The sequence below is a fragment of the Pecten maximus genome, chromosome 11, assembly GCF_902652985.1.
Source record: "Pecten maximus chromosome 11, xPecMax1.1, whole genome shotgun sequence".
Lineage (NCBI taxonomy): Eukaryota > Metazoa > Mollusca > Bivalvia > Pectinida > Pectinidae > Pecten > Pecten maximus.
The window spans coordinates 18,718,951-18,744,388 of record NC_047025.1 but is presented as its reverse complement, the minus strand read 5'-3'; the positions used below and the strand labels follow the sequence as shown (position 1 = coordinate 18,744,388).

Genomic DNA, 25,438 nt, shown 5'->3' with positions numbered 1-25,438 from the left:
TATGAGGTAGACCCTATCCCTTCCCCTGTATGAGGTAGACCCTATCCCTACCCCTATATGAGGTAGACCCTATCCCTACCCCTGTATGAGGTAGACCCTATCCCTATCCCTGTATGAGGTAGACCCTTATCCCTACCCCTGTATGAGGTAGACCCTATCCCTATATGAGGTAGACCCTATCCCTACCCCTGTATGAGGTAGACCCTATCCCCTGTATGAGGTAGACCCTATCCCTACCCTGTATGAGGTAGACCCTATCCCTACCCCTGTATGAGGTAGACCCTATCCCTACCCCTGTATGAGGTAGACCCTATCCCTACCCCTGTATGAGGTAGACCCTATCCCTACCCCTGTATGAGGTAGACCCTATCCCTGTATGAGGTAGACCCTATCCCTACCCCTGTATGAGGTAGACCCTATCCCTACCCTGTATGAGGTAGACCCTATCCCTACCCCTGTATGAGGTAGACCCTATCCCTACCCCTGTATGAGGTAGACCCTATCCCTACCCCGATATGAGGTAGACCCTATCGCTATATGAGGTAGACCCTATCCCTGTATGAGGTAGACCCTATCCCTACCCCTGTATGAGGTAGACCCTATCCCTACCCTGTATGAGTTAGACCCTATCCCTACCCCTGTATGAGGTAGACCCTATCCCTACCCCTGTATGAGGTAGACCCTATCCCTACCCCTGTATGAGGTAGACCCTATCCCTACCCTGTATAAGGTTGACCCTATCCCTGTATGAGGTAGACCCTATCCCTACCCCTGTATGAGGTAGACCCTATCCCTACCCCTGTATGAGGTAGACCCTATCCCTACCCCTGTATGAGGTAGACCCTATCCCTACCCCTGTATGAGATAGACCCTATCCTTACCCATGTTTGAGGTAGACCCTATCCCTACCCCTGTATAAGGTTGACCCTACCCCTACCCCTGTATGAGGAAGACCCTATCCCTACCCCTGTATGAGGTTAACCCTATCCGTACCCCTGTATGAGGTAGACCCTATCCCTACCCCTGTATGAGGTAGACCCTATCCCTACCCCTGTAAGAGGTAGAACATATCCCTACCCCTGTATGAGGTAGACCCTATCAATACCCCCTGTATGAGGTAATCCATATCTCAATTCCTGTATGAGGTAGACCCTATCCCTACCCCTGTATGAGGTAGACCCTATCCCTACCCCTGTATGAGGTAGACCCTATCCCTACCCTGTATGAGGTAGACCCTATCCCTGTATGAGGTAGACCCTATCCCTTCCCCTGTATGAGGTAGACCCTATCCCTACCCTGTATGAGGTAGACCCTATCCCTGTATGAGGTAGACCCTATCCCTACCCCTGTATGAGGTAGACCCTATCGCTATATGAGGTAGACCCTATCCCTACCCCTGTATGAGGTAGACCCTATCCTTACCCCTGTATGAGGTAGACCCTATCCCTACCCCTGTATGAGATAGACACTATCCTTACCCATGTTTGAGGTAGACCCTATCCCTGTATGAGGTAGACCCTATCCCTACCCCTGTATGAGGTAGACCCTATCCTTACCCCTGTAAGAGGTAGACCCTATCCCTACCCCTGTATGAGGTAGACCCTATCCCTGTATGAGGTAGACCCTATCCTTACCCCTGTAAGAGGTTGACCCTACCCCTACCCCTGTATGAGGTAGACCCTATCCCTACCCTGTATGAGGTAGACCCTATCCTTACCCCTGTAAGAGGTAGACCCTATCCCTATCCCTGTATGAGGTAGACCCTATCAATACCCCCTGTATGAGGTAGACCCTATCCCTACCCTGTATGAGGTAGACCCTATCCCTACCCCTGTATGAGGTAGACCCTATCCCTACCCCTGTATGAGGTAGACCCTATCCCTACCCCGATATGAGGTAGACCCTATCGCTATATGAGGTAGACCCTATCCCTGTATGAGGTAGACCCTATCCCTACCCCTGTATGAGGTAGACCCTATCCCTACCCTGTATGAGTTAGACCCTATCCCTACCCCTGTATGAGGTAGACCCTATCCCTACCCCTGTATGAGGTAGACCCTATCCCTACCCCTGTATGAGGTAGACCCTATCCCTACCCTGTATAAGGTAGACCCTATCCCTGTATGAGGTAGACCCTATCCCTACCCCTGTATGAGGTAGACCCTATCCCTACCCCTGTATGAGGTAGACCCTATCCCTACCCCTGTATGAGATAGACCCTATCCTTACCCATGTTTGAGGTAGACCCTATCCCTACCCCTGTATAAGGTTGACCCTACCCCTACCCCTGTATGAGGAAGACCCTATCCCTACCCCTGTATGAGGTTAACCCTATCCGTACCCCTGTATGAGGTAGACCCTATCCCTACCCCTGTATGAGGTAGACCCTATCCCTACCCCTGTAAGAGGTAGAACATATCCCTACCCCTGTATGAGGTAGACCCTATCAATACCCCCTGTATGAGGTAGACCATATCTCAATTCCTGTATGAGGTAGACCCTATCCCTACCCCTGTATGAGGTAGACCCTATCCCTACCCCTGTATGAGGTAGACCCTATCCCTACCCTGTATGAGGTAGACCCTATCCCTGTATGAGGTAGACCCTATCCCTTCCCCTGTATGAGGTAGACCCTATCCCTACCCTGTATGAGGTAGACCCTATCCCTGTATGAGGTAGACCCTATCCCTACCCCTGTATGAGGTAGACCCTATCGCTATATGAGGTAGACCCTATCCCTACCCCTGTATGAGGTAGACCCTATCCTTACCCCTGTATGAGGTAGACCCTATCCCTACCCCTGTATGAGATAGACACTATCCTTACCCATGTTTGAGGTAGACCCTATCCCTGTATGAGGTAGACCCTATCCCTACCCCTGTATTAGGTAGACCCTATCCTTACCCCTGTAAGAGGTAGACCCTATCCCTACCCCTGTATGAGGTAGACCCTATCCCTGTATGAGGTAGACCCTATCCTTACCCCTGTAAGAGGTTGACCCTACCCCTACCCCTGTATGAGGTAGACCCTATCCCTACCCTGTATGAGGTAGACCCTATCCTTACCCCTGTAAGAGGTAGACCCTATCCCTACCCCTGTATGAGGTAGACCCTATCCCTATCCCTATATGAGGTAGACCCTATCCCAACCCCTATATGAGGTAGACCCTATCCCTACCCCTGTATGAGGTAGACCCTATCCCTGTATGAGGTAGACCCTATCCCTACCCCTGTATAAGGTTGACCCTACCCCTACCCCTGTATGAGGTAGACCCTATCCCTACCCTGTATGAGGTAGACCCTATCCCTACCCCTGTATGAGGAAGACCCTATCCCTACCCCTGTATGAGGTAGACCCTATCCCTACCCCTGTATGAGGTAGACCCTATCCCTACCCCTGTTTGAGGTACACCCTATCCCTACCCCTGTATGAGGTAGACCCTATCCCTACCCTGTATCAGGTAGACCCTACCCCTGTAAGAGGTAGACCCTATCCCTACCCCTGTAAGAGGTAGAACCTATCCCTACCCCTGTATGAGGTAGACCCTATCCCTACCCCTGTTTGAGGTAGACCCTATCCTTACTCCTGTATGAAGTAGACCCTATCCCTACCCTGTATCAGGTAGACCCTACCCCTGTAAGAGGTAGACCCTATCCCTACCCCTGTAAGAGGTAGAACCTATCCCTACCCCTGTATGAGGTAGACCCTATCCCTACCCCTGTATGAGGTAGACCCTATCCCTACCCCTGTATGAGGTAGACCCTATCCCTACCCCTGTATGAGGTAGACCCTACCCCTACCCTGTATGAGGAAGACCCTATCTCTACCCTGTATGAGGTAGACCCTATCCCTACCCCTGTATGAGGTAGACCCTATCCCTACCCTGTATGAGGAAGACCCTATCCCTACCCTGTATGAGGTAGACCCTATCCCTACCCCTCTATGAGGTAGACCCTATCCCTACCCTGTATAAGGTAGACCCTATCCCTACCCCGGTATGAGGTAGACCCTATCGCTAAATGAGGTAGACCCTATCCCTGTATGAGGTAGACCCTATCCCTACCCCTGTATGAGGTAGACCCTATCGCTAAATGAGGTAGACCCTATCCCTACCCCTGTATGAGGTAGACCCTATCCCTACCCTGTATGAGGAAGACCCTATCCCTACCCCTGTATGAGGTAGACCCTATCGCTAAATGAGGTAGACCCTATCCCTACCCCTGTATGAGGTAGACCCTATCCCTACCCTGTATGAGGTAGACCCTATCCCTACCCTGTATAAGGTAGACCCTATCCCTGTATGAGGTAGACCCTATCCCTGTATGAGGTAGACCCTATCCCTATATGAGGTAGACCCTATCCCTGTATGAGGTAGACCCTATCCCTGTATGAGGTAGACCCTATCCCTACCCCTGTATGAGGTAGACCCTTTACCTACCCTTGCATGACGTTGGCCCTATCCCTGCCCCCTTGATGATGTTGGCCCTATCCCTGCCCCCTTTATGATGTTGGCCCTATCCCTGCCCCCTTTGTGACGTTGGCCCTATTCATGCCCCCTATCCCTGCCCCCTTTATGACATTGACCCTATCCCTACCCCCTATATGACGTTGGCCATATCCCTGCCCCCTTTATGACGTTGGCCCTATCCCTACCCCCTATCCCTACCCCCTTTATGATGTTGGCCCTATCCCTGCCCCCTATCCCTACCCCCTTTATGACGTTGGCCCTATCCCTACCTCCTATCCCTGCCCCCTTTATGACGTTGGCCCTATCCCTACCCCCTATCCCTGCCCCCTTTATGATGTTGGCCCTCCTACACCCTGTGTCAGCTGGGGCCCCTATCCTGTGTGTCAGCTGGTGTGCTTGTGCAGGGAGCTGTCACACAAGGGGTGGACATACTAGGACTGATTGATTGTCACCCTACGCTGTACACCAGCCAAAACACACACCATATAATTTGTCACATACTCCGCCATAAAACTTGATTCGTCACAATAGCTTCATATCAAGTTTCATTTAATGAAATAGTGGCTCAGGATTGATAGCCGTCCTTCATTCATGTCATCGGTCTCTTTACGCACTCAGGTAAATTCATGTTTCTTAATATCGGCTCATAATAAATCAGCCCAATTCTTGACAGGTCCTTTTTGTGCTGTGACAGATTGAAATCATTCATTTCCCCCACCTAGCTTTTCCAGGGCTAAGGGTACTTTACTGAATCCATCCACCCAAGCATCTGCCTCCAATCACTTAGCCAAGTCATACCATGTTAATAAATTACACTGACGTAGCACCGTGGAGTTCGCACAGGTGGGGTGAGATCAGGGGTAGTAACTTTGGATGATTATCAAGGCAGATATTATCTCAACTTCAAAATATGATTATTGATAATAGAACTGGGATACCAGGCTGTCTTCTGTCCAATCAACCGACTTCAAAATGATTACACACTTTTATTCAATATTAAATTATTTCTTCCATGTAATATATATACCTACATTATATTTTTAACTATATAAATCTGTATATATATCAGAACTGATATTTTTGATTGGCATTTATGAAGTTTGAAAATCTCTAGTGGGGGTAATATAATATGAACTAAAAAACATTCTTTGCATAATAGTTTGATTTGTTTAGGCAGAATGTATGTGGCAGGTTTATGATATTTGATTTATACATGTCATTGTTCAATAATATTCATCAAAGAGATTTTTTAAAATTCAAATGATCTCACACGCTGAATTAAAGACCTATTGAAGCTCTGCAGTGTCAAAACCAGGTCATACCATTATGATATCTGGAAAGGTGCATTATCATGGTATGCAAGCGAAACACAACATTTTATAAAAAACATTAATGTTCAAATATAAAAGCATTAGTTCATACAGATAGAAAATCAGCTATAGAAGAATCCTTTTATCTTTTTGAATTTTAAACAATGCTAATGTGCATTAAAATTGTTAATTTTCTGCTTTCATTTAAATATCAATATTAGTTGCTATTTCCATGCTTTGTGAAAGGCAAATATTTGAAGAAGAAAAATAGAACAAGTTCCATTAGCTATGACTGTCTGAAACATTGTAAAAGCCCTATAGCCTCTGAGTCTCCGTTCTAAATCACTTTCTAAAAAAAAGCAAATTTGATCTCTGTCGTAAAATTCTATTTTATTTTTGCATTGATTGTTGGAGATTTTTAAATCAAACTTGTGAAAAGAAAAGAAATAAAAACGTGAGAATGAAGTTAATGATTGGTACATTATAATACCTTTAGACTCCCCTGGGTGAGAAGCACTTGAGTCTGACAGGCAGCAATGCTTACAGAAAATCAATATATCTCGCCTATGGTCATCCTGTCAACTGATTTAATATGTCAACTCAAAAGGCTGAAATTTACGATTATTGACAGGTGAAAACCAGCACCACTGAAACAAAGCACTCACAGGGACCCAATGCAGCTGGTTCTAGTTGAATAGTGCACGCATTGTGTGTCTGGTACTCACTAAATTTATCATTACCTTAGCTAAGGACACCATAGAAGAAAGACAGAAGATCGAGGTAGGGATAAATGTACGGATAAAAACCTGGTGGAGTGTGAGATTTGTTTAAAGATTATATGACTAGGTACGGTTAACGGTGATTTATCATTATAATGAGAACGGGACTGACACATATCCCCAACAGAAACCAACACTGGTGTTTTGGATAAATTGAGAAAATAGGAAGGTTAAAAAAAACGTCTTAAGTGATAAATTTGTATGGGATTTTAAAGCTCCATGTATAAAATATGTTGATTTATTTTTTATCAAGGTGGGAAATGAAGTGAAGATGTGCAATATGTTTGTATTAGTTTAGTACTGTGTAGGACAGGTTACACTGTTAATGGTATATACACACCTGGACGTGTCTGTTATATAGGGGAGGCTGTCAAGTAAATATGCTGCTACTGTTGGTCGTTGGGGCAGGTGAGCGACTATAACTAGTTCCCCCCTCCCCCCACAGATGAATGTGTGTATCAGGACATGATGACAGGCCAGAGATGAGACATGACGGCCTTCATTGAGTGTACAGTGATTCAACAAAACGTTTAGGGCCTTGTTAGTCGTATTGTACAATTATGATATATACGAAGACAGGCCGTCCACCTATCAGTCAGCGGGTAGTATAGAGATCACCTACCTCTTCAGTGATACAGAATTTCTCACACATACATTATAGAAAAAAAAATGTTCAGGACAAGAAAAACAATAGGACAACCCTAACCATTAATCTGGTGTTTGGTACCAGGGACTTCTGCATTGTACAAGGATGTGTTGTCACATACAAGCTCTGGCGATTTCCTCAGGAGAATGATCTGTGATACTGGCCTATAGATGTGTGATACCAGCCAACAAACATGATGCCAGGTTTGTTTCTTTGTGGTGATGTAGATTTGCTGTGTGTTGTTGATGTACACAGAGGCTGTGATTGTAAACCTTCCACACATGTTTGTACATACAGATCAATACAGATTCACTAGCCATAAAGTAGGCTGTGTTTACAGGTCATATAGCCATACCCTTTAATATATTTATTTGAAATCTATGACAATTGCTTCATTAATAAATTAGATCAATTTCAATTATCATAATTTTACTGATGTACATTGTTGATACAATCTTTAATTTATTGATCTATCTGTTTATTTTTAGATTCACGATCAAGATTTTTTTTTTAGACAAATTTTTTTCTATAATTTGATGTCTCTTGCTCTACAAGTACCTGTTGATTCACTTTACAAATCTGAATGGGTATTTTACTATTTAACTGATATTACTACATGTTATACATGATTTACCCACTTTATAGAAAATCATTATGTCTCGGGGAAACAAGTTCATTTATATTTGGAACAATTATCAATGAAAACAAATTTAGACTTTTTTGTGCACTAAGAAAATTTCTGTTTGATTAAATTCAAAACTGATTCTTGAATATTTCATTTACTATTTTCATTTCAGATCATTGATAGAATAAGATATGATCTGACATTAAATGAAATTTGACATAATTTGTAAATGCAGTAACCTGGTGTATCTACAGTATATCACCTGATATATCTATAGCCTGAAATGACTAACCCATCTATAATCTGATGTAATTCAACTGTATATGACCTGATATATTCATAATCGGAAATGACTTATCTTAATTTCTATATTCTGATATAACTAACCTGTATATAACCTGATATATCTTTAACCTAAGATAACTAACCCATCTATAATCTGATATGACTAACCAGTATATCACCTGATATGTCTAAAACCTAAATAACTAACCCATCTATAATCTGATATGACTAACCTGTATATAACCTGATTTATTTATAACCTGAAATGACTACCTATCTATAACTTGATATAACTAACATATATATGATGTATCTGCAGTTTATAACCCGATATATCTATAATCAGAAATGACTAATCTGTATATAACCTGATTTCTATATAACCTAACATGACTGGCCTGTATATAACCTGATTTATTTTATAACCTGAAATGACTACCTGTCTACAACTTGATATAACTAACCTGTATAAAATACCCTGCTATAGCTATAACCTGACATAACTAACCTGTGTATAACCTGACATATCTATAATCTGATATGACTAACCTGTATATAACCTGATTTATCTATAACCTGAAATGACTAACCTGTCTATAACCTGACATAACTAACCTGTCTATAGCATGACATATCTATAACCTGACAAGACTAACCTCTATAACTATACCAGCGTAACTAACCTGTACATAACCCTACATATTTACAACCTGATATAATTTACCTGTGTATAACTTGATATGTCTAGTAACCTGACATAAAACCAAACAAGTAGAATGTGATAAATACCTGTATATATAACATTACATAACCTCCAGTATGTAAACTGGTTACCTGACTGAACCATATACATGAATACTGGTTACCTGACTGTAACTGATACTTTGATTACCTGTCTGTACCTGATACACTGGTTACCTGTCTGTACCTGATATACTGGTTACCTGACTGTAGCTGATACTTTGATTACCTGTCTGTACCTGATATACTGGTTACCTGTCTGTACCTGATATACTGGTTACCTGTGTCTGTATCTGATATACTGGTTACCTGTCTGTACCTGATACTTTGGTTACCTGTCTGTACCTGATATACTGGTTACCTGTCTGTACCTGATATACTGGTTACCTGTCTGTACCTGATACACTGGTTACCTGTCTGTACCTGATATACTGGTTACCTTTGTGTACCTGATATACTGGTTACCTGTCTGTACCTGATACTTTGGTTACCTGTCTGTACCTGATACACTGGTTAACTGTCTGTACCTGATACTTTGGTTACCTGTCTGTACCTGATATACTGGTTACCTGTCTGTACCTGATATACTGGTTACCTGTCTGTACCTGATACACTGGTTACCTGTCTGTACCTGATATACTGGTTGCCTGTCTGTGCCTGATACACTGGTTTCCTGTCTGTATCTGATACACTGGTTACCTGTCTGTACCTGATATACTGGTTACCTGACTGTACCCGATATACTGGTTACCTGTCTGTACCTGATATACTGGTTACCTGTCTGTATCTGATACACTGGTTACCTGTCTGTACCTGATACACTGGTTACCTGTCTGTACCTGATATACTGGTTACCTGTCTGTACCTGATACACTGGTTACCTGTCTGTACCTGATACACTGGTTACCTGTCTATACCTGATATACTGGTTACCTGTCTGTACCTGATATACTGGTTACCTGTCTGTAACAGATACACTGGTTACCTGTCTTCACCTGATACACTGGTTACCTGACTGTATCTGATACACTGGATACCTGTCTGTACCTGATACACTGGTTACCTGTCTGTACCTGATACACTGGTTACCTGTCTGTACCTGATACACTGGTTACCTGTCTGTACCTGATATACTGGTTACCTGACTGTATGTGATACACTGGTTACCTGTCTGTACCTGATATACTGGTTACCTGTCTGTACCTGATATACTGGTTACCTGTCTGTATCTGATAGACTGGTTACCTGTCTGTACCTGATATACTGGTTACCTGACTGTACCCGATATACTGGTTACCTGTCTGTACCTGATATACTGGTTACCTGTCTGTATCTGATACACTGGTTACCTGTCTGTACCTGATACACTGGTTACCTGTCTGTACCTGATATACTGGTTACCTGTCTGTACCTGATATACTGGTTACCTGTCTGTACCTGATATACTGGTTACCAGTCTGTACCCGATATACTAGTTACCTGTGTGTACCTGATACACTGGTACCTGTCTGTACCTGATATACTGGTTACCTGTCTGTAACAGATACACTGGTTACCTGTGTGTACCTGATACACTGGTTACCTGTCTTCACCTGATACACTGGTTACCTGACTGTATCTGATACACTGGTTACCTGTCTGTACCTGATACACTGGTTACCTGTCTGTACCTGATACACTGGTTACCTGTCTGTACCTGATACACTGGTTACCTGTCTGTACCTGATACACTGGTTACCTGTCTGTACCTGATATACTGGTTACCTGTCTGTATCTGATAGACACTGAACCATTTATTTTACATTTTATTTGGCAGTTATATGTTTGCACAATTCAACTTTTCTGGATTTTGATTTGGAACCACCGAATTCGTAAATCAAAGTTCCACTAAAATTAAATTGTAAACAGTATGATAACTACATGTATTGTTCTTGGTGCTCAATTTACCACACAGAAAAGAAGACAGATTTGTACTTAACAGGTAAAGTGTGAAAATTATCACTCTCTAAGAGGCATTTTTAGAATTAATTTTGAACCTCATCATCATTATAATGTGATTGTGAGTGGTAATCACCTGGCCAGTGTCTTGCTTGAGAAGGCCACTAATGTTAAAGTACGTCAAATTGTCATCTGATTGTCAGGGCGCTGTCAAATCTTACAGTTATGGGCGCAATCTCCGACGCAATGTATGTACGTATAGCTAAGGATATAACAATATTAGCAGCATTTGATTGGCAGGTTCTGAGGCGAAATGTTAAATTATTACTGTTTTAGTGTTGTGTAAATGGACAGTGATAATTATGTAATAGTTTGAGGCCCCGATATCACTTATTACTCATAAATTAGTTAATTTTGACTGAAATTTATCCTGATTTTGACTGATTTATCTCCTTCATATTTACGCAAACATTTATTTCGGAACATGCCATGTAGATTTATTGATGCAGCTTAGTAGTAAAATATAATGAGGAAACATTTATGTGGTAAAATGAAACTGGTGGTATATAATATTAGTATGAGATGACAGAGGTAACAGTACATCAATCTCTGTGGTAGATATCAGCCTTATTTGATCTCCAAAATTATACCACGAGTATAGCATTTGTACCAGAACGCTGACAAATTATCTGTCCTGTTACGGTTTGTTATCGATGTTTTCCATTAATCTTATATTTCTTTTGAATGTTGGTGTTCTGGAATAAATTAGCACATTTTGAAAATTTATACAAACAAGGTTCACCATAGTATGTGTATCATTTCATTATATAACACACAGTAGTATGTATATATGTAAAAGTATGTATATTATTTCATTATATAACACACAGTAGTATGTATATATGTAAAAGTATGTGTATTATTTCATTATATAACACACAGTAGTATAAAGTATGTGTATTATTTCATTATATAACACACATGTATTATTAATGAAACAGAGTTGTCAGCTGATAACTTTATGCTCATTTAATCTACAAACACATTATAACTGAGGTTATGTTGTCTAATACAGGGGGCCGCGGTGTCCTGACACTTTACCACTAGCCCTCCACCTCTGGGTTGCGAGTTTGAAACCTACGTGGGGCAGTTGCCTGGTACTGACCACAGGCCGGTGGTTTTCTCCGGGTATTCTGGCTTCATCCACCTCCAAAATCTGGCACGTCCTTAAATGACTCTGGCTGTTAATAGGACATAAACCAAATAGACCAATTGGCTAATACTGTTAAATAATACTAAAAAGTATGATGTATAAATATAATGTATATTCTCATAATCCCTTCACAGTTCACTGTTTAAGTATTTAATTTATTGACTTTTAATTAAAAATCGAAATGTAGGGAATTCTGTTTTCAGAAGACTAAAATGATGGTGAAAAATTAGAAGATTAATTAAAGCAAAAGAAGTCTTGTCATGCTATGGAATTATTGATAGTATAATAATGTTGGTTTTGTTATTAAATGTTTTTATGCAGAATGACATAAATATGTACTATAAACCACCTACATCAGTATCATTAGGGATTTTTTTTTTTTTTAATTATAAAATAGAACTGCAAATATTACATACATGTACCTCGAAAATGTAATTTTGAAATGTATCACCAAATAATAGAATGTCTTTGTCCTTATTTTGTTGTTGGCTTGAGTGATTTACTGCCTTTATTAGGTTTGGGTATAAACTCTGCCTGGTGGACATGTTTTATGGGTGTTTACTCCAGTAGGGGTGGACATGATTGATGCATTAAATATTCACCATCCTCAGTTCACTAGCTCCATCAGTTTATGGGCACCTTATGCCTACAGTTTGTACTTTACCTGGTCAATTTAGAGTCTAATGGACCTGATTCCAACTTTATTGCATGTTATCACAGGTGATGTATTATTAGATTGTGACAAATATCATATATTTACCTTTGTTGCAAAAGTAAAAGTAATGGGTAGTTTCAAGAAAATAACTTTATCTCTTCCTTACACTTCACCTGCACAGTTGACATAAGGACATTTGAATTGTGAAAACATTTTTATTATTTACAATGTAGATTTTGACAGTTTTGCTATTATAATTTTTAAACAAATTAAATACAAGGATGACACAGGGAAATTGATATATAGGCTTTGTATATCCTGTTATTATATATTATCAAAATGCACTTTCTTCAATGAATAAATTATCACTTTGAAAGAAAAACCTCTGAATAGGGACAAATTTTAATATTGTTGCATTACTCCCGTGTGCCAATTTAAGTCCAATTTTGACAGATAAAGTTCTTGTCCATGGTATATGTATCAGAAAGGATTAAATTAAATACAATACCTTTTTGTCAAGATCAAGATACAAAATGAGACCAGTCACTATCGATAGAATAACAAAACAAAAAAATGCATATTTTGATATTACTCAAAAATCATAATCAGTCATGTATGAGGTCATAGATTTATTTTCTTTCAACATTTGGCAAATTGTATTGAAAAATATTGTCAGATAATGTTGGTTTTGATTTGAGGTCGATGATCTTTTTGTGTCCATGAGAGGAATCAGGAGAATTATATAGAAGTGACATTGACAGCTCACAGCAAGGCCCAAACATCGGCCCTAATCGTCACAGCAGTGTCAGCTTCACTTCAGTGTAAAATCTCTGTCACATCATCATGTGAATCACAAAATCAGCTGGGATTAAAAATTACCCTAGGTGATAAAAGTGAAATGCAGGTATCATTTAAATATATAAACATAAAATAGAGCTGGATTTTAGCTGAGGCTTGACGGAGTGAGTGTATGGGAACCTATGTAGTTCTGACAATCAAGGTATCATCTCATTATAAAAAGGCAGTCCCAGTAGCAACACATATTGTACAATATTAAATCATGACTGATACTTTTTATATTATATATATTCTGGCACTATAGACAGAATAAAGATTTTCAGTCAATCTGAACTCAGTTTGTTGCATCATTTAGTATTTTTGAATTTTTGTTCGTGATTCATTTCATCTCGACTAAGTCGTTTTACAGCTTAAGTCACAGAATTTTGTACTTTCTGACTAACATCATCTTAACAATTTAATGGGTTGATATAAAAATTGAATTTACTGGTCTCAAGGTAAAAATTTACTATTACCTTTTAATTACTGCATAGTCATAATGGGTGTGCTGACGTTAGAAAATTCTGAAATTATGACCCATTACAACTACAAAAGCACCAGTCTATCTAGAATAAACCTTTCCTATGCATAGTCACTTCATTGTCTTATCTGATGTCTACCTCATAGATTCAGGACAGGCCTTCACAGCTAATATCTATTTTTTGTGTCTTTCAGCAAACGAAGAAAATGGATGTGAGAGTGGCGAAAATGAGGGCATCGAGGAGGACAAAGACAATGGTATGAACAATGAAAACAGCTTAGATGATGCAGGAGGTGTGGAAAATGAGGATGTGGAAAAGGAGGTAGTGGAAAAGACAAACGAGGAGATTCCACTAGAGGAGGAGGGAGAGAAGGAAGTTATAGAGGGACAAGACTCTGATGTGGATAAGTCTCCTATGTCCTCCGATACCATGCCACATCACATGGATGGCACAGTTTCTCCTGTCAAGGAGGAGAGCCAAAATTCTGGCAAGAAGGATGAGGACACAAAGAATTCACCCTCTCCCCCCTCCAGACCGGAGACACCTCCTCTGCAACGTCTCATGAGGCAGGACCCCTTGCCTCTGTTTCTTCAAAAGAAACAACACACCCCACCAAAGAAACTTTTTAAGGATGGATTTTTTCCAACCAAGTTTCCCATACCTCCTATGACTCTGTCTGCAATGTCAGTTATCAAAAATGCACCAACACATCCAAAGCAGACTATGGCCAAAGCCAAAATGTACTCTAATAAACTACCAAAGTCGTATCCTACCCCATACACACATTCTTCAGCAGCCAAATCCCCCTCCTCCATCCACCACTCCCATCATGTGTCCACCTCCCCCTCCCCAAGAACACTTCTGGAGGAACAGCCCCTGGACTTATCCAAGAAAGCAAATGACAAAAATGATCGTAGCGATCGAAGTGATCGCAGTGCTAGCAAGTCTCAGTACAAAAGTAGTTCTAATGGACACCATTCCTCTGGAAGGCATCACATGTCAGAACATCATTCCTCCGGAGGGCACCACTCTTCTTCGTCTGGAGATCGTGATATTCCATCAACATTGCAAAGTCTCCAGCAAAGATTTGGAGGAAATCTTCACATGCGGTCGGTTAGGAAGCCCATCAGCGGGCTTCTCCCAGTGTCATCTGGCATATCCAAATCTCATAGTCCTATGCATTTAAATAGCAGTAGTCAGGTAAAGAATTCCAATATTGTTAAGAAATCTCATGCTGGCAGTGTGATTAAGCCACCACAGATACATAGTCCTAATCATTCCTCAAGACTTGAGAAAAACATAGAGAAATCAAAATGTTCATCTACAGGTTCAGAAAAAGACTCATCTCCGTTACTTCCCGACACTGATTTGAATTCCAATATAACCTTGAAGGGGAGTGAATGTGATAGTCTAACTGATGACTGTAAGTATACAATGCACAGATGTACCTGTCTGAAAACTTACAACTCTTTGTATGGTTTGAGTATACATCTTCAGGAGACCGGACATTCACCTGCCAGTACCAAACAGGCAGCCATCATGGAATACCCGAAACTGGTGCGAGGACAGGACATGTGGCTGAACCAGGAGTCGGAACACACCAAACGCATTCTTCGCTGTATGCAATGTGGAGAATCCTTCAAGTCTCTGCCATTGCTAACTGTTCATATGATGCAGACACAACATTACACAAAAATTGTCAGTTCCGAGCATGGCCGACGTTCACACAAATGTTCAGCGTACTGCGACCGAGAGATGGACCGCGAGTGTATATTCAAATGTAAGGTATGTAACAGTACATTTAGTGACATGGAGGGACTGGCAAACCACATGATCATGTCGGGCCATCACAAGAAAAACATTCTTCGGTCACATAATTATCTCAATGATCTTGCATTTCGTGGTCGACGGAAGCGATATTACAGTGACGAAGAAAGTTTTGAAGGTCTAGGAAATCCTAATGTTGCATCATTTCTGAATTACAAGCGTAAATGTCTTAGTCATCCGGTTACTCCACCAATGAACGGCCATCGCCACTTTGCTGACAGCCCAGACAGTGAACACCCAGAGGACAGTACAATAAGCTGTGAGAACTGTGGCGACCGTATAGAGACTCAGTTCTTTGTTGAACATGTGAGGCTATGTCTCCGTACAAAGCAAACTGGTTTTGAAAGATCAAGGATGAGTCTATTCAAGGATGAAGTAAGTTCTATTAAGTCGGAGAAATCCCACGATTCTCAGGACCTAGAAGATGTAGATGAAGAGACTGCTTCAATGTTTGACAGACCAGATGATTCGGAGGAGGAAATGGACACAAAGCCAGATATACAGGAACTGGATTTGTCTCTGAATAAACAGAAAGTGCTGAATACCTCCGACAAATCCAAGGAAACCAAAAGTGGTGAAAGTAGTGAAAGTGGTGACAAATCCCACAACGAAATTAGCACAAAAGAGGAAAATGGTGATGATGGACGAGAGGAAAGCAAAAAATGTGTAAATTCTAAGGAACACATTGATGAAGATGTATCTATACCATCGCCGATTATAGGCAAAGAAGAAGTCAAGGTTAATGAAAATGACAAGTTAAATGAAAAGGTCATGGTTAATGAAAATGACAAGGTTAATGAAAAGGTCAAGGTTAATGAAATGGAAAAGGGGGTCTCATCACCTCATCACAAATCTCCACTTCACATAGCAGACAAAATAGAGGACTCCCCAAGAAAAAGTCCTGAAAAAACAACAGAGGACAAAAAAAAGTCCTCGGAAGAAAAAAATGATTTGAAGAATTTACGTGTGAAAGTAAAAAAGGAAGAGGTATCGGAATGTGACATATCTGAAAGATCTAAGGTGCTGAAAAACACTAATTCGGCTAAGAATCTAGATATAATTGACCCAGGTCGGGCAGTTGAGGACATGGAAGATAATTCTGCCCTAAAGGCTATGGAATCCTTTATTCAAAAGAGCTTTTCCTCAAAGTTTGACTATCACAGGGGTAATATGGTGTTCAATACCGGTGAGAAAACACTTCTAAAGCCATCAGTTTACCGTGATGACAAAGAACATAGACATGGCGCATTGTACCGCTTTGAGAAATATAGAAAATATTTTCAACAGGATGAACCTCGCAACAATGGATCAGTGAAAAAATGTTCTAGTGATGTACAGGACACGCTGAATGTATGTCTTCAGCCATCCTCCTCCATATCTAGTGCAAAGGATGATCTGAAAAAGTTGGAGAAAATGTGTGAAAGTGTTCGTAAGCCAGTGAGTCCTTCAACAGACAATGAGGAATCGCAAAGCACCGGCAATTCTGAAAATGGTGAAACTTTGGCCAGTAAATATCTGAACTGCGAGGAGGAAGATAATAACAGGCCAACTAAAGACTCTCGGGTGGGGTCATCAGCTCTTGACTCACTGAGCAGCTTTGTGTATGGGCAGCCTCTTAATAGTGAACATCCGCTCGACAGTTTGCAAAAACTCATCACCAAAACAGACCTACCAAAGCTTCTCGCTTCTTCCCAGTCCATCAAATATCTCCGACAGTCTGAGTCGCCTGACTCCGGACTGCCACTGAATCTGTCCCTTAAAAAGGGCCAGGATGATGACACAAGTGACATCTTGGAGCGGGAGGGGTTTTCGGACCATGAGGGTAGCCAGCATAGTGGTAGTGAAAGTGATGGAACTGCGGAGTATAGATGTGCTGCATGTAGCAGACATTTCGCATCCAAAGGGTCATATCGCTACCACCTTAGTCGCTGTCATCTTTCCTCGGTTAAACGATACGGCATCAAAGAGGCGTTCAATATGAGCCCGTATGTCTACCTCCCACTTGATCACACTGCGAAGTTCTCAAAGTACTATGAAATGGCACATGAATTAGCTAGCAAGGGGAAATAACCTTTATCTACAAAATTTATAATTCCATCTTATTCATTTATATGCTTTATATACCACTGCCCAAAGAAAACTCTTTTTCAACTATTTTTGTCATGAATATCCTTTGATAAGTATTTTTTATAGAATTCCTAGGTATTGTCCAACAGGATTAGGGATATACCATTTTGATGTTAGTTTTTTGTTGGTATTTCCCTCTGATTAAAATCACCTCCTTATAAATATGCTTCAGACATTCAAATGGTATTTACTGAAATCCTTGTATGAATTGGTTAATGTGTTATTGAATGAAATGAATGTTCTTTAGTTACAAACAATTACTGGTTAATTATCTCAATTTACCAAGCAATGTCTGTCAGTCCATTCTTAATTTTCAAATATCCTATTGCTGATTGACGGAGCCAAATATAAAACCAAATAAAATAAGGTAATTTTTTCAAAACTTTTAGTTGATATCCCAGTCAGCGTTTTTTTTATACATTCCTTGTCGATGTCACATAATATCACGGAAGTTTTCAGATAAGAGATTAGATATTTTTCGGAACGGCACAAGATATTGTTACCATAAAAGTTTTTTGTTATGGTTCCCACATTTGGTTGCGTCAGAAGTATGTAAGGGGAGGTGATTTTGATTTTTTTTCTGATAAGTAAGAATTCCATTGCTCCTCAGGGTCTTGTGGGGGTTTGGGTCGTAGCAATTGACACAAACACTCTAAACATTTTACATAAAATGTTTTCCCTTAAGATAATTCTTTGTAGTAAATTGTTTGCTATAATATTAATTTCAATTACAGCTTCTCTATATTTTAATCAAATTTTTTGTCAACAATCTTGTCTGAGTTTATGGTTGAAATTACATGTATCGTTAGAGGTCATTACTAGATGTTACATACAAGGAAATCTGTCCAAACTGACAAACTACATGTAATAATTGGTCAGATTATGCAGAATGTCAGAAATTGTAGGTCTTCTTTGGTTGTTTTCAAAAGAGATAGTTCAGCAGCATATTAAATTAAAGGAGTTGTCGGATTACACAGGGGGTCAGATTAGACAGATTTCGCTGTACATTTGATCATTTGTGGAATTTCAACTTGCTTTATATGTTACATACAGTATGACAGGCTCACAGCATACATGATATTTTCTTGTTGGAGTTTCTTTTCTTTTTTTTGAAAAGGTGATAAGGTTAAAGAATAATTTTGCAGATATTTTTTAGCTTAAACACCTTTAACACTGTCTACTTTCTACGTCATACCTAGGACAGGTAAAGTGGGGCTGATATTTAACAGGATAGGATACAGATAAATTACATGATAGGGTACAGATAATAAAAATAATGTAGGAAGGGCATTTATCATCCCAAGTGTGACATTCATTAGTACCAGCCATACAAATCATTGACGTGGTGACGAGAAATAACAGCTGTCTTATATAAAACCTATATACAATCCGGGATCAGGTGGATACTCTTACACTTTATGTTACATGTGTATCATAATAGAATCAAATCTCCTACCAAAATTTACAGAATATTTAGAGAAATCGAAAGTTGTCGGGAGCATAAGGCATGATATTTATGATGATGAAATCACTTACAATAGAAGATAAATAGGTTTTCCTTTTTCTTGTATTAATTAAAAAATTTGTAATTCATCAGAAATTCTGCACTGATGTTAGTGAGTATGAAGAAGTATGATTTGGTGTGTAGGAGCTACATGTTGGTGGAGACACTTGGATGACCTTGTCAGTGACCTTGAAAATTTGTGTCTGTCCTGCCAGTAAGATTGGCACAGAGGACAGACAGGGAGTCTTGATTCGTGTACAGCTGTCGTGTGTGATATGGTCCAGAGACAACAACTGTATCCGTACTACAAAAACATCATATTTACACATAAGTAGACTCATCTGCTCTGTGATACAACTATAAAATTTTGGCGAATATCCAGGTTTTATTTCAGTCATATTTCAGTTAGAGTAGCGAAAGTTGAATCCATGCAGACATGGTCACTAAAGCTCTTTAAGTCATGTATTAAGTCTTTGTGTCGGCTAGAACTCCTGACAAATATGCTTATCAATATAGAACATGCATCGGGTTTCATCATCATAGAATGGTCCCTATACTAGAATTCTATTTCTTATGCTTTCTAAAGTAAATTAATTATCTTCTCTTTTTATTAAGTACCATAGAGGTAATTTGTTACTCTGTTCCCTAAAACTATAGGTACCTTAAACACAGAAGAAAAAAACTTCCAGCCATCAAGATTTTATTTATTTTTAATGGTTTCCTGGATCTGTCTGACAACAAATCCTTATTCTTGTCTAATTTCAGGAAGTCACAGAACAAAACTTGATAAAAAGTCTGAATTTAACATCACAAGATTTACTTGCTAGATTTTTTTTTTTAAATCTAAATCCTTGTATGACTAAGAAATGTTGGCTGAGTAAGTTTGAATTATAAATCTTTCAGACCATCATAGTCTTGTTAGATAAGAATCATATGTTTTTGTGTTTTGTTTTGTTGTCGCTTGCATGATTGATATGTTTTAGAAATTAAGATTAATAGCTAAAACGTATTTATATGATAGCGCTTCTTAAAGCTATGGAGGAGTGTATTTATGAGATTATTTCACTCAGATTTATGGCTAAGCACGGTTATGAAATGACAATTTCCCTCTTTAACAGGATGTATGCATTGAGTAAACGGAAGTTTCAATTTTCCTTGATGGAATCTTCTGCTGTATTTTTAAATGGCAATTATTTCTTTAACTTTTTAATTATTTACACTATTTTCACTGAAGTTATTATCTGATATACAGCAATCTATTTTTTTTTTTTTCAATGTTTATTATTTGTTACTGATCATGTTGAATATCATTTAAACAGATATTTAAACAACTACACAAACACTGTTTTAATTGTATGATTGACTTTTTTTTTTTTAAATTTTTGAAACCTCTTTCTAATTCATCTTCTTGACTTTCCAACAGAATTTAACACAAATACATTTTCATGGCTGGCTGACTTTTCCTGTTATATCAGGTGTCTCTTGTAATTTCCCTATTGAGAATTGATATAGTTTAGATTTCCTGCCAGATGTTTGAAGGAACTCCTGTTTGGGGTTAGAACGACTTGTAAGTTATTGTATGTTTTATTGAATATCAATCTCCTTGATTAACATTGACTATTAAATTGAAAGTTTAGAAAAATGACAATTTTCTGTGGAAAAGTAAATATTTTAGAAACAACAGAAAATGTTTCAGTATTACAACTTGTTAAGAAGATCAGTCTGAGGAGCCGTATATCATTCTCAACTGAAAACAAGAGACCTGTTTTAAACAATTTGACACAATCTCATGATAAATACCTGTGTATTTTATATCCCTTTGGCTCTCCTTAATTTCACAATCAATCAACTAGCACTTCCCCCTCTACATCCCCCCAACACGTGTGTAGTGAGGTGTGTATCCTAACCACAAACCTGACAAGACAATAGTGGGACGTCCAGGTGTTTCTGATGATAGATCTGTCAGTCAGCCTCAGTACCAGGGAGAGGGGGAGGAAAATGTCACATCGTCACATCTCGTAACCTAGACAGGAATACCTTGTAGCCTGGTATAGTACGACCTCAGTGGTATCTCTTCATTTAGAATCGGAGGTGGGGTGGGAGGAAAACATGGGGAGGGCACGCCACATATAGCTGAGGAGTTATGGGTCGTGACAGGTGTACTTTTGTTTACTACAGAGACTAAAGATGGCGCGAAATCAGTACTAAACCTGTCTGCACTGGTATAACATACATGAGCCTGAGGGTACCTGGGGAGATGTTTGGAGAGGGGGTTAACTGTACAAGTATTCTACATAAACTACACAAACATGTTGTCAGAAACCTGCTTTATATATTGAGTATATTTTGACCTTTGATATTTTGCATGTGTTCTTCTTTATATACATTGTATTGTGTTAATAAGCAAAAATGTCCATGATCGTTTTGCCTGGTTATCTGGTAATTTGACATGTTTACTTAAATATGCTGGATTTTTAGGAAAATTTTACCACTATAACAATAAATAACATGAAATTATTTTTAAAGTATTGTATTAGATTAAAGGTTCAGTCGATGGTTTCTCACGCGTACAAGGTCATATATGCTTTCTACTTGAGGACTTCATTGAGATGTTATATATAACAGAATCAGGTCTGTTGGACTAATAGATGAGAAACAGGATAGACCTCTCCCTACATCACCTGGATTTCTATAAAACATTACTCATATCCTGTCAGTTTGTCACCTGCTGATATACAGGTGGAATTATAACCCAGGCGTTATTGTTCAAATTGTCAATTCACAATTTATCATGTATTTTTTCAATAGTGAAAGTGTTTCAAAAAGTCCTCGATACAGAGGCAAACATGCTGTTCCTAATGGTGATACCATGTAATGGTTAAAAAAATTATGAAAAATTCATAAAATATTTGCCATCCCTTATCAATTAAAAGTTACTTAACAGGATTAGATTTGTGTTCAGTCCCTTGTAGATGTAGTGCGTTTTATATGAAATCCTATTCTGAATACAATGCTTTACGCCACTAGAGTAAGTATTATTATTATTTATTGATTTTTTTTTTAATTTCCAAAGAATAAGTCCGTACAGATACCAAAGATAATGTTTGTGAATTGATAATTCACTGACTTCATACTTACATCATTTCTCATTTGTTTCTAAAATCTTGCAATGTCAAATGTTCATCTGATAAGCATAATTTCATTGTCTGAAATCCATCTCTTCCTTGTTTTGTTAGTAGTGGAGGTATGTTATGAAGAGAAAGAAACAAGTAATTAAATGAAGGTTGTTTTTCTCTATAAACTACTTATAGAAGGTTTTAATTTTCAAATTCTCCCAGAGATTTGTTATGGAATATAATGATTGTTCATGTTTTTTATCGATGTTAAATTTTTTTGCATGCACAAAATCTGCAATATATACCACAAACAGTTGTTTTACAAAATGTGTCATGCATGTAAGGTGCATTGTTGTGTTATATTTTTAATTCACATTTGAGATGAATAATCCAGGTGAAATTGATTATACCTGTGCAAGGGACTTTCTCATTTTTACATCTATATGTTATAAACATGTAATTGTTTATTGAAAAATGGCTGTAAAGGTTTCCTCTGCAATATAAAACCTTGTTTAACATATCGTATGTGATAGAGCACAACAAACGTGGTATTGTGGTAGGCCTACATCATCTCAAACATTTTTGTTCTATTATTAAATGGTAAGTGATGCAATATGGCTAAATCATTCATGACAATGTTTTCTCTTTCAATGGTTTTCTTTTCTTTTGAAAAATTTGTTTTCATAGGAGGGGAGGAAACTCCTGTTTACAAATTAGAAAAGTATGATGTTTTACATGTAAATGTTAGACCCCTTATATTTTAGCAGAATTTCCATTATAAGTAATTTCCGGTCTGTGGATTTGTAAATAGAAGCATGTACATATCCTATTGATATATTATTGAATTTGTATAATTATATATATTTTCCGTCAAACCTATTCAATAATGGGCGACGACGGTCTTAAAGAAATCCCATAGCTTTTTACTGAAACCATTTTTGCAATATATATGTAAGTGCTTACAATTGTTTATGGATATATATGGTATTATACATATTTGTATATAATATATAATAATATTATATATATATATACAAATTTATATTCAGTTTGAGAACACAAAATAATTTACATATCGTTTGTTGTGTCTTTAAGGCATTTATTTTGTAAATCCACATGTAGAAATAGAGAGGACCACATTGAAGAATACGTGTAATGTTGAGTTAGATGCCATGATGGGTGAATGGTATTTTGAAATCTCCCCTCTTTGAAGGTAAATCATGCAATATATTTGTTAGAAAAGTACAAATATTTAAGTATTTAGGTTCACTGAAGGTGATCAAGTTTCACTTCAAAGAGTTGGGAACTTCTTGTGTAAAATTTTAAAGATTTAAACATTTCATCGTAAATATCATACCTTTCAGGTAATAACCATGATTACCATTAAGAATAAAGAGAATTATCAGTAATTTCAAGATGTTCTGTGTTTTTTGTGCTTGGAATATAATTTATGCAAAAGGCATATAACCCTATCAAAATAAAATATGGTTTGCAGCCATCATTAATATCTTCATTATCTCTGTGTTGGAGGCTCTTATATCATCATGTACCATACCAATGTATTTAGAATTATCTTTCAAAAGTAAAGTTCTCATTCAGCATATCAATTCCAACAATATGTTAAAAAGAAATTTATGACATCTGCCTGCCATATTTTCCTTCTAATCTCTTCAATATTAAACCAGCACAAGCAAGAACCAAGAGGAATCTAGATCATGATATCAAATTTAAGAATGCTCTTTACAGAACTTTAGAAAAGTGATCGCCACCTAGCAGCCATGTTATTAGCTCATCTGAACAGAAGGACCAAGATGAGCTTATGCCATACCGTGGCATCCGGTGTCTGTCGTCCGTCCGCCCATCCATCCATTAACAATTGACTTCTTTATAACCGCAGATTGGAATTAAACAAAATTTGACTGGGAGCATCTCTAGGTGGTTGACATTCAAAATTGTACAAATGGTGGGGTTGATTCCCCAGGGGCCAAAAGGGGTCAATTTGGCTATATTGATATAAACAACTCTGAAACTAAGCAATGGATATCACTCAAATTTGACTGGTAGCATCCCTTTGGGGTATGGATTCAAAATTGTACAAATGGTGGGGCTGACCTCTCTGGGGCCAAAAGGGGTCAATTCAGCTAGCATCGTTTTTGGTGGGGGATTAAAAATTATACAAATGGTGGGACTGACCTCTCAGTCCCCCAATAACCATACATTTGTATATGGCATTGTTTGACATCAACAAATAAAGCTATTAACGAATCGAATATGAACATTATTTTGATATTCCCATCAATCTTCAAGTTAACATGCACAACTGAGGACCAAAGGGGACACCTAGTTATTTCAGGAAGGCCAGTCCCACAATTTCTGTGAAACGTACAGATGCCAAGAATCCCTGAGGAATAATCAAGGATGCATTTTGTTCAATGACCATGTCCTCAGAGACCCTAAACCATCATCAGTCTCCAGTCAGCGGTAATACATTGATGTCTCGGTATTTTTTGGAAATTTTTCAAGGAAACAAGTGATAACTCCCTCTTGTCCATTTTACAACTGCCTATCTTCAAGGAAACAGTCTTGTCATAACTACCTCTTGTCCAGGTCACAACTGCCTACTGCCAAGACACAGTCTTGTCATAACTACCTCTTGTCCAGGTCACAACTGCCTATCTTCAAGGAAACGGTCTTGTCATAACTACCTCTTGTCCATTTTACAACTGCCTACTGCCAAGGACACAGTCTAGTCATAACTACCTCTTGTCCAGGTCACAACTGCCTACTGCCAAGGACACAGTCATGTCATAACTACCTCTTGTCCAGGTCACAACTGCCTACTGCCAAGGACACAGTCTTGTCATAACTATCTCTTGTCCAGGTCA

The 25,438-nt window shown here is 38.9% G+C and overlaps 1 protein-coding gene across 2 annotated transcripts in view; it reads left to right on the top strand.

The window, feature by feature from the left end:
• The window catches only part of LOC117337399 (teashirt homolog 2-like), a 204,317-nt gene extending 180,354 nt beyond the window's left edge, over positions 1–23,963 (top strand). The window contains exons 1-2 of one of the 2 annotated variants that reach the window (XM_033898375.1): positions 7,093–7,406; positions 14,173–23,963. In XM_033898375.1, coding sequence (XP_033754266.1) covers positions 7,397–7,406; positions 14,173–17,876 — 3,714 coding nt within the window. In that variant the 5' untranslated portion in view covers positions 7,093–7,396 and the 3' untranslated portion in view covers positions 17,877–23,963. Of the gene's footprint in view, positions 1–7,092; positions 7,407–14,172 lie in introns of those variants that run through there. The other variant, XM_033898374.1, reaches the window with a different exon arrangement.
• The last annotated feature ends 1,475 nt before the right edge of the window (positions 23,964–25,438 follow it).